We start from the raw sequence: 11,047 nt of genomic DNA on the forward strand, positions 1-11,047 counted from the left end.
TATTTGGTATTTTGCACAGAATCATCATACTAAATACTTTGTAAACGTAAGTCTGTGCATTATTAGTATACAAATCTTGATCTTGTATCTTGATTGAGAGGCTCAGTACAAGGCTAGACACAACCACTGCAAAAAAAAAAAAAAGTTAGATCCAGGTCAACTATGAATGCTTCTGGTAAGGATTTTTCTTTTTAGATTTAGTATAAAATGTATACATTAAAATAAATAGTGATATAGTGATTCCACCAAATGCACAATCAACACACTAACACATTCATGAAAGTAACATCATGTGACATCATGTGTCTTGCCCACTGACACAACGGCAGTAAACAATGCAAAGTTTTTAATGAACAAACCTGTTGTATATCCAGCTCAATCTTTCCAGACTCGCTCTTGTCCAAAGCTTTGAACATTTCTATATTTAAAAAAAAATCACATTATGTTTGAATACACTCAATGTCATTATGTTGCCCTAGTTGTGACAGTACACATTCATTCATGCGACAGAGTACATAGACACAGAAAACAAGGGGGGTGTAGTGTACAGTATAGCCAAATGACACAACAACACCATGCACTGGCTAGAGCTGGAATTGAACTATTACTTAGACATTATTGAAGCACAACAGAAATTACTTGGACACAGTAGCTCACAAATAACAATATAATAATGAAGATCAAATCATAAACTGTGACATAATTCTAACAAAAATAAAGTAAGTAGTGAAAGACGTGTCAAGTAAGAATAGAATAAAAAAGGTTAATGAAAATGTATCTATAACAAGACTGTACATAAGAGACTAGTTAAGGAGAAACAGTGCAAAAATGAAATTGTGGCTTTGACAATTATACAAGTATTCATACTTACTGAACAACATTTCCAGTTTTATGAGACATCCCACAAAACTGTCAAAGTCTATGGCAAACTGAGCGTCTGCATAACGGCTCACGATCACCTGAAGCACTGCGCTGTTTACCTGAAAACCTGTGGTAAAACACACTCAATTCAACATTCTGTGTGTTCTGTGTGTATTTTTGTGCATTTTTTATATTGTGAGTCATTTAAAGAGGTCATATTTCCTGGCCCCTCCCACATTGGCTTTGTTCAAAGGGAAACTGGATGGTTCAGTTTGACGACAACAGAGAAGTTAATGGCGCAGCAGTGACACCAGTAAGACACTGTGCTAACAGCGAGTCAGAACGTCTCTAAAATGATTTTCTATGTATCAGTATTTGCAATGTGTCAATTATTGCAGTTCATTCAAGAACTTGGTGGTAATTCAGTTTGAGTATACAGACATTGTGGCTTTATGAATGATGCATGCTTGATTAAGATTAAGATTAAGATTAAGATTAATATTAATATTAAGATTAAGATTAAGATTAAGATTAACTTTATTATCTCCAAGGGAAAATTTGTCTTGGCTCACTCCCCGCATCTTAAAACAGTTACACTCACACATCACACTACATCCGGGCAACTGTCAGCTCATCAAAAACTTTGTAATAGTGCTTGCTCTTGTTCCTGTCTCAATCCATTTTGTTTATGTTAGTTAGAAATTACCCATCAACCTTTACATAAAAAAAAAAAAATGTAATTACTTTTTTTTTGCTGTTTGTTTCTGGTCAGTTGTGCTTTTATCTGATCTACTTCTTCTAATAGACCCATTAGGCCTGTAGTTATATGTAACATTACCAGCTTCAGTGGCAGCGTCTCTCATCTCGTGTGAGCTCATGGTGCCAGAGTTGTCTGTGTCGTGATTCTTGAAGATTTCCTGTTACCACCAACATAATAATAATAATAATAATAATAATAATAATAATAATAATAATAATAATAATAATAATAATAATAATAATAATAATAAAAATAATAATAATAATAATAATAATAATAATAATATTAACAACAACAACTATTATTATTATTATTATTATTATTAACACAGAGATAGTCAATATTATCCTACCAGGTATCTTTGGATTTTCAGCCAAAGTTTGTGGAACTCCAGAAGCCCCAGTTTGGAGCTTTCATCTTTCTGTTAAATGTCTAAGTTTAATACACTAAATTATATATTTTTTGTTTCACTGACATTTATGATGATGAAATATTAATTTGATTCTGTCTTTTTAAAATATAAGGATACATCCAACAGGCTGACAATAATGCGACCGGTCTCAAGACTGAAACCATCTGTCTTTATATCAGATCCTTGAAAGAGAAGAAATGTTGAATTAATATTAGTAATTAATATTATTACATTCACAAAAAGCTGGTTTCAGACATTGTAGGCTACATACGGTGTGACACAACATTGTTCAAAATCCTCACAAGCTCAAAGACAGACACCTCCAGGTCCTGTAATAATGGCACATTTAGGCTACATTTTGTTCCATGTATTTTAGATTTGTTATTTAATTTTACTACTTACATCTCCTGCAATTTGCTTGAAGAGTTTCTTGAAATGAGGATCAACATCACTCTTTGAAATCTCCTCCTGAAATAAATAAATACATAAATAAATGAATGAATCAATAAGTAATTACATAAGTATATGCCTGAGCATTTAATAGTCAAAACATGTGGTCTATGAACAGCTTTAGAAATTAAATGACAACCACACAGATGGTTAAAGTATATGTTCTATTGTGTGTTGTAATTTTACCAAGTATTCAGAAATGTGTCACTCTTTTTTTATTTTTATTTGGATGGCTTTCAATACCTATGCAGAGTAAAGTGAAGTAATATATTTTAGGTAGATTACATTACATACATTTTCATTGATGTTACCTCATCAATTTCAGCTTCAACTTTCTCCTCCAAAGGACTATAAATAAAAAAGGAAACAAACATTGTCACATTGCAGAGAATACTGGAGGGGTTATTCCACTAGATGTCGCTGTAACACAGGTAAAACCTACCTGGTGTGGGCTTGCTTCTCTGAGAACACACGCAGTACAAACTTGCCGTTCCTGTGCGGCTGGAAAGTGGACGGGATGATGGCGTATTCCCCTGGGGCCAGCGTGAAGCGGTCACAAATCTCGCGAGTGTTTATGAACGTGTGGCTCATGGCAACTGCATTTTCACTCAGCAGCACGTCCGGACCCAGATGCACATGACGAGAGCCTTTATACTAATGATACAAACTCAGATTTTAGATTAAGTTGTGTAGATGATGAGTGAGAGTGAAACTAAAAAGTACAGAAAGATTTAACTATGAAATATATGACAGATTAAAAGAAACTCACCTGCTCTGGGACCTGCAGGGCGGAAACAAGACAGCATTAGGACAATAAATAGGCCTTATGCAAAAATGTGTAATATTTCTTCCATAGGCCTTCTACTAGGCAAATCAATGTCACTGTACAGTTTATGTACCTGCATTATGTAACTTTTCTGTTGGGGAGTCTCTCTACCTGCTTGCCTGTATAGAAATCTTATTGCTTTGCCACAAATGTTTCACAGTATGGCTTTAACCTATCTATCTTACATTTATTCAAGTAGGTGTTTATAAATATTTTGAAATATATCCATTCTTATGCTGAACAGGGTCGTCTATCACAGAACTGACCTCATCTTCGAGGTGAATTAGGTGAATTGTAAGACATGAAAGTTGCTTGAAAATAAAATGCTGTGATTCCTTATTTTTACATAGGTCCATGAAATACACACCTCATAAATGGCAAAGCCAATGATCTCCAGGTCTTTGTTGAGTTGCCTCTGTTTTCTTATGTCCTTCTGCATCAATCCCACCAGAAACGTGCAGCCCTTCTCCTGCCCATCCAGAGGGTCATCGTCCACCTCGTCCAAACGCACCACGAACTGAGGGTTGGAGGTGAATGTTGCTATGGGAAACAGAAAACAACTTCAAAGACCCATGCAAGTAGCTTATGTGTGAACACACTTCTATATACAGTGCTCATATTTATTAATTCTTTATTTCAGACACAGATATTAAATAAAAAAAAAGAAAGTACAGGATGCAAAATATAGAGTTCATTGAGCAGATGAGAACACCTGCAGGCACCGCATAAATACATATGTTAAATGTCTTAGCACTACCTCACAGCTGACTGGCACTATGCCATCTGGGCACCTGCAGCAGAAGCCTAAAGACGTCACTATAAGCCAGTGTAAACATGCGTAAGGTCCCACATCCATAAATCCACCCCAGAGGTTCTGTTTACAGTGGAGTACAATAGGCTCTGAACAGGGAGCACTTAACATCATGGGAACACATGCTAAATTTACTCAACAACATGTTTGTCTGGGCATACAGTTTACAATGATGACTCTATCATCCCACCATCACTGAGCTACACAGTAATCTGCAGCATGTTTTAACTGTTATAATTATATTATTAGATTAGATTAGATTAATTATTAGATTAGATCTGGAATTACAGATTAGCTATAATCTAGTGGAGAACCTCGATATTTGTTATTATAGTTTATTGTCTCAGTTCAGTTCTTAAAATAAATACTAAACTAAAACTAAATTTTTGAATTATGCACCAGATATTTTTGTGAAATGTGAAAAACTGAGAAGAAAAATATTGTGTCATACTTTAAATTAAAACATATTTGTAATTTTCTTTGGTAGAAGAAATTGCATAGACCCATTTGTCTGATTACATCAAATCACCCAGACTAGTCCAAACAGTTACTCTGTAGATTAAGGGTTACATTTTTGCTATCTATTCCCAATTCTGGAGCAATGCTGTGGTTATTTTACTTTTAGCTCATACCTGGATGGTTACGGCAGCCCCCAGCAGTTGAACCGACTCTCCACATCCCCTCAAACTGGTAGTGTTTCCAGTGGCCCTCGCCTTCACTCTCCAAAGTGTCCGGAGTCAGGTTACAAATCTCCAATTTTGAAAAGTGCCTGGTGAAATCTAGATAAGACATCCTGGAACAACATAACATACACAAAAGAAATGATTTAAATCACTTTGTGGAAGAGTAAATGTAACTGATTACAAATCTGTAACATGATGGTAATAACATATGGGCTAACACTCATGAATATATTGAATGTTTTGTATTCAATCCATCGATGTACTGCACCTGTTCTATTTTTTTTTTATCATTCTGAAAACCATAGATTCAAGTCATAGTTTAGACTAGCAGTTTGGACTTTTTCGGTGGCATTACGTATTTGAAAAGCCTAGATTTACACTGGCCATTTTTTACACAAGGAATGTACTTTACCAGAATTCCCCATCATCAGAGATATGGTTCAGTTTAGTTTTTTCATCTTCACTGATGTGGCTCCACTCGTTCGACCTGATTTAGAATTTGTTGTAATGTAAATAACAACACCATCCTTCAGTAATTTTACATGTAAAAGTGATACATTGTTTTACCCATCACTCCAGGCCCCAGTCCACTCCACTTGTCCCCAGGGGTTTCTCACTCGGATCAGCTGAACCTTTCTGCCTCTATAATTCACCTGTAATCATGTTATTGTAAGATGTAAGCCAAAACATACGTCTTTTATCTTTAACTCTGATGTTTTTGTTACCTCCTCTGCCCCAGTAACAGAATAGGCATGTCCTTTCACCAGCTTATGAGATGTTATGGCCTCTGATTCATATGCACTGGTAATCTGAAAAAACAAAATACAGGTACATACAGGTTGGACAATTTTAAATAGCAAATACTGGAATTATGTTTCAAAGAGTAGATCTAGTTCACAGTTCATACGCTGTCATATAATAAAAGCAAAATTCAAATCTGTCAGTGGGACAAAAAGCTGTATGAGTGAAGACGTTTCGCTGCTCATCCAAGACGCTTCTTCAGTTCTGGTTACTGTCTTATATCTATTTGAAGGGAGGAGCTAGAGACAGATATAAGGCAGTGTCCACCAGTCGTCTGACCAGAACTGAAGAAGCAGCTTGAATGAGCAGCGAAACATCTTCACTTGTGCAACTTTTTGTCCAGTTGACAGATTTGAATTTTTTCTTTTACTATGGGTCATGCCTGGATACTGAGGGATGCAGTTTTACAAATTTTACATAATAAGATATTTATTTTTTGCAGAGGACGTCATAATTTATGTTATCATTGCGTTTACAATTAAGTTAAGTTCAATCATTTATATTGTGATAATCTTAGTCTCTGTTGATGGGTTTCCATTTCCTGTTTGTAGGTGATATTTTTGTGACTTTTGCCCACTCAAAGATATAATATTGAGTTTTTAACTGTTAATTACTAAACCTATTAATAAGTCAAAACTAATGCTAGATTTTCACCACTCTAAAACCCACCACAAAGTCCTGTTATGTTTGTAAAGTTAAATAAATATGGATGGAATACAGACTCACGTCTATCGAGCAGCCCATGAGCGAGCCGAGTTTCAGGGCCTTCTGCATGATTTGAAAAAGGTGTGGCGGGGCATTGTTCAATTCGTAAATTTCTCCAATTCCTCCAGTGAAGTCTTCAAAGCCCTCGATGGTGCTGCCTCCAGCCAGGGCCTCATAGCTGCCATTCAATCTGGAAATGGCATATACACACAGCATACACTTTATTACATTTAAAGTAAGATTTCTCCATTACAATTAGCGTGTTGGTGGTAGTAATGGTATTAGAAGAAGTAACTGGTAGTTGGTGCAACAGTGGCTTGGTGGCTTCAATTTACCCTGACTACCAACGTATACTGTTGTTTTGTCCTTAGGCAAAACACTTCACATACCTGGCCTGTGTATGAAAATATATTGCATGATTGATGTCTGATTGCACAGATTGGAGGCCTTTCATGTCAGTTTACACCAGGGCAGCTGTGATAAAGAAGTAGCGCACCACCACGGAATATGGACTGAATGCATAATGCACCCAATTGTGAAACAACTTCTGCAAATGTGCCATATAATTCTCTTACATTATTATCAACAGTGGTGTTTGTAGTACCTGTCATTATAGTTATGGTTAGTGGTAAAATAAATATTAGTATATGTGACATGGCTGTGGCAGAATTTTAAAGTACTCCTGAATTTTACAATGCTCCAGTAGTTTTAACACCAATTGCAGTGTTCCCCACAGGTTTATACCAAGGTGATCCATGTTTGAATAATTTTATTTAATACAATATTGTGGAGTATAAACGCCACTTATTGCATCTACTGAACAAAAAAGCACCGATTACCTATTCAAAATGGTCACTTCTATATGTTTATGACAACACTACAAGCACAAATCATAATTTGTATAACCATTTTTTATTTTTATTTTAATTTAGCTAGTTTATAGATTATGGAGGAGCAAATTAGACTATGGGGGTCTCCTCTGTTAATGGAAAACACTACAAATGTATCAAGTTTTGATATCTGTAAACTTTTTTTTAAACAGACAGCTAAATCAATAGTATACTGTAAGGTGAAAAACAAAAGGTCAACATGCTTAGCATAGGCCTTCTCCAGCAGGGCACTCCAAAATTCAGACCCCTCTGCAGAATGAACAAAGAGCAGCTTTCCATCTTTGGTGGGCAAACGGTCGTCAATAACAACATCCACCCATTCACCATATTGCCAAAACTAAAATGAAAAAAAAATATATATAATTGTAGTAAATTCATGATAGAATTTATTCCTTCTTGGATAGACAGTTAAAAATATAAAGCCTGATAGAAACTGACCTGGAAGTGAAAAATACCAGCATAGTCCTCAGTAAAACTTTGTCCAGGTGGCACCACTCGAGCCAAAATCCTCTGGTCCAGGGTCAGAGAAGCAATGGCCGCCAGCAGCCAGCAGTCACCTGTACAATATTAGCACACAATACCACAAGATTAGCCAACTTTTACAAGCCAAAAGGTATGTGTGAATTACAGATGATTAATAGTAATACCTTTTACATAATATGTCATGGTTTTGTGGTTTGAAAGATGGAGAAATATGTCTTAGTTATCTGGCATCTATAATAACAGCTGTCAGTTATCATTTCATATCAGTACCTTGATATTTTTGGACCCATAGTTTATATTGGTAGTTTTCAGATCCTAGAACATGCTGATGTCATACTCCCAGATGGGGGGGCAGCAGTGGAGAGACAATTTGCCCTATTGATAACATAGTACTTTCCAATGAAATATCGAGAAGGCAAATCTACCAGTTTTGAATCTGATCATCTGTATTAGTGACTGAAGCCTATAACTCACTATATTTGCACCAGAATGCTTTTATAAAAATATTAAAATCTAGCTTCCTCTCCATATAATATACTGTTGGCCTATAGAATGTTGTGATGAAATCCAGATATTGCTTTCTATAGGTCAGTAACATCGGACACAGGATGGGGGCAGCTAAAATGAATACTGTTAAAAAACCTGATTTTTGTTGTAATATAATGGGTTCTACAAGGTCTAGTCACCAGGTTCAACAATTGTGAGTGTACCTTTTAGATATTCCATGTCAAAGTACAATGTAATCAATAGGGAAAATTGTCCCTTGCTCCCCATCTGGGAGACATCATTACACTTTAAAATCTGAAAACCACCAATACCCTGCTAGGTTTTTGTAATATGGCCTTATGCAAGTATAAGCTTTAATTGCGTTTTACTATATGTATGTAATGAAATCAATATATACTTGAGAACAAAACATTACGACTTTATTTAATTTCTGCCTGATGTAGTTTAAACAATTCAAATTAGACACATTTTTAAACTTACCCAATGCTCCTTGACAAATGTCTGTCCTTGTGGCTCCATCATCAATGAATTTAGGGTCAGAGCACAACTCCTAAAATAACAACCAGTAATTAGTATGGTTAATTGTAGCCACATTAATGTCACGACCAAATAGGGATTGTCCATTACTTATTAGCCACTGTACACATGTTTCCTTGTTGGTTTCTGGATGTTTAAACACTCTTTGACACACTTGAGTTATTTCTTGCCTTATAGAAACAGATTTAAATATGAGGGGAATATGAGTAAAAAGCAAATGTAATCTATGAAAAAGTAAAACAGGACACTTGATGTATTTTAGTAGTTTTACAAAAGAGGCAGAGGGCTTGGTAGTTCATTGAAAAAAGGAGTAAGGAAAAACACCAAATTTCTTCTGGTTGTTTATTTTCAAAGGCTATTGTATGCTGTAACCCATGCCAAAGCAAGAACAGCACAACAGTTGTCTGAACTCACTACAGCCAGCCCCAAAAACATATCAGTAACTGCAGCAGCTTTGTTCTGACGGAAGAAGGCCAGAAAGTGTGAGCCAGAACAAAGGCCAGGTGAGGGGAAGGGGGGGGGGGGGGGGTAATATTGTTGATTTACTGTTGTCCTGCCCTTTCCTAGAATATTCAAATAGATTCCTGAAATTTAGATAACCCCATACACAATATATGACAAGATATCTTAATGCATTTCTCACTCTATTCTATTCTTTCTTACCGTTGGCCTCTTCCATACCACGTCTCTGGTTTTGGAGGAGTAGGGTCCCAGCTCATTGTAACCCAAGGACTTTTGAGATGCTGGAAACTTGTTATCCTCAAACAAAAGCCCCCTTCGTAAAGATGTCTGTTTTAGGAACTCATAATCCTGGTCCAGATATTTCACAGCTTGCTGGTTTGTCCCAATGCCCTCCTCTTTGTCCTTCTCCCTAGCCAGCCGATCCGCAATAGAGGTCATGTTTCACCCAAGCAGTGTATACAGATTGAATACAGATTGCAGTGCAGTTGTGTGTTTTTATATGGGCTAGCACAAATACAGGGAAGTGATACAGGTGAAGGGAGGAGCTCTTATTGGACAGGTGAAGTTGGCAAAGACTGTGGTAGCTCTAAGCAAATCTGGGTTGATATATCCGTGACCACAGCAGAAAACAAACAGGGACACGCCTATAGACCAATGCAATACACCACGATACTACACGAATGTTGCCTAATTTAAAATGAATGTATGTATGTTTGTAATGTGATAGTAATTTCACAGATAATAATACCTATGTATTACCTAAGTGAGGTTTGAAAATAGAACAATGGAACCACATGAATATCTTTTGCAACAGTACCAAGAGGCAGTGTATTAAAAAATAACCATGAATATCCAATTGTGACTGACATCTAACAAGAATTACTATATATATATATATATATATATATATATATATATATATATATATATATATATATATATATATATATATATATATATATATATATATATATATATATATATATATATAGTTATATATAGTTATATATAGTTATATAGTTCTGTGTTGTCTTTTTATGCTATGATTCGGTTTTATGTATTTGAGAGATGGGGATAGAATGAGTTAGGGTCTTTTTGTGCGTTTGGTGAAAAGGAGTGGGTTAGGGGCTTGTAACGTTTGTTCTTTCAGATTTTAGGTATTAGTGTCTTGTTTTCATGTTTATTATTATTGCATTGTTCTTATTTTGCTCTTATTTTATTGTCCTTAGAGGCTCCACCACTTGTTTGTCCCCATGGAGATGTTTACCTGCATGTTCCGCAGTATATTATTATTGCTAAAATGTCTTGAAAAGTATTTTACACTTTTTACTGTAAGTGGGCTTGCCTCTCCACAGATCTGACCTCTAACTTGGCCTTATGAGGTTTCATGCTTGCCTCCATGAAGACAGGTAAGTTTAATGCCATTGTGTGGAACATTCCAAGCGAACCGATAACATCTCCATGGACACAAGCAGGTGGCAAATCCTCCACTATAAATTAAGCCATGGACATTAAAGGGTTAATGTACCATGGTTTGGCAGACATGCAGCACTGTTAACCAGCTGCACTATGTGGTTAAACCTTTGTCAGGAGTCTAGAGAGTACGTCAACCACACCTATTCACATAGGCTACTGTATGAGGCTCCTACATTCTTGTGCATTTTGTCATAATACTCTGTCTGTTCTGACTTTTAATTGTGGAACTGTTCTGTTATGCCACAAATGATGTATGCCTTTACTATTATTGAATTAAAAAAAAAGAAAAGATCCTACTACATCCTGCTTCCTGTTGCCATGTCAGCCTCTTTACTTTGCAGTCTGTTTTGTCAAAGATCAATATGCATATGGTTTTGTTTGGA

At 35.9% G+C, this 11,047-nt stretch overlaps 1 protein-coding gene across 1 annotated transcript; it reads right to left on the minus strand.

Annotated features, from left to right (window-relative positions):
- Window position 1: 1 nt before the first annotated feature.
- LOC117382684 (calpain-2 catalytic subunit-like) lies at window positions 2-9,671 on the minus strand. The gene is made up of 21 exons (XM_033979915.2): window positions 9,390-9,671; window positions 8,670-8,739; window positions 7,638-7,756; window positions 7,403-7,536; window positions 6,331-6,499; window positions 5,529-5,612; window positions 5,371-5,456; window positions 5,216-5,290; window positions 4,753-4,913; window positions 3,677-3,849; window positions 3,253-3,264; window positions 2,926-3,137; window positions 2,795-2,831; window positions 2,436-2,501; window positions 2,305-2,362; window positions 2,151-2,215; window positions 1,974-2,042; window positions 1,700-1,778; window positions 872-988; window positions 360-418; window positions 2-126 (listed from the first exon to the last, which is right to left on the minus strand). Exons 1-21 carry the CDS (start codon window positions 9,624-9,626, stop codon window positions 103-105), a joined length of 2,106 nt encoding a protein of 701 aa, XP_033835806.1. The 5' UTR covers window positions 9,627-9,671; the 3' UTR covers window positions 2-102.
- Window positions 9,672-11,047: the final 1,376 nt, after the last annotated feature.

Source organism: Periophthalmus magnuspinnatus, chromosome 15 (assembly GCF_009829125.3).
Source record: "Periophthalmus magnuspinnatus isolate fPerMag1 chromosome 15, fPerMag1.2.pri, whole genome shotgun sequence".
In the NCBI taxonomy this organism is placed as follows: Eukaryota; Metazoa; Chordata; class Actinopteri; order Gobiiformes; family Gobiidae; genus Periophthalmus; species Periophthalmus magnuspinnatus.

What these genes read in the sequence shown, in the direction of transcription:
- LOC117382684 (XM_033979915.2), bottom strand. Translation starts at nt 9,626, where the DNA reads ATGACCTCTATTGCGGATCGGCTGGCTAGGGAGAAGGACAAAGAGGAG. An exon ending in CATTTGTCAAGGAGCATTGG is followed by an intron (nt 7,757 to 8,669) that starts GTAAGTTTAAAA and finishes AATATTGTACAG; the next exon opens with GTGACTGCTGGCTGCTGGCG. An exon ending in TCTGATGATGGGGAATTCTG is followed by an intron (nt 4,914 to 5,215) that starts GTAAAGTACATT and finishes ATGTTGTTCCAG; the next exon opens with GATGTCTTATCTAGATTTCA.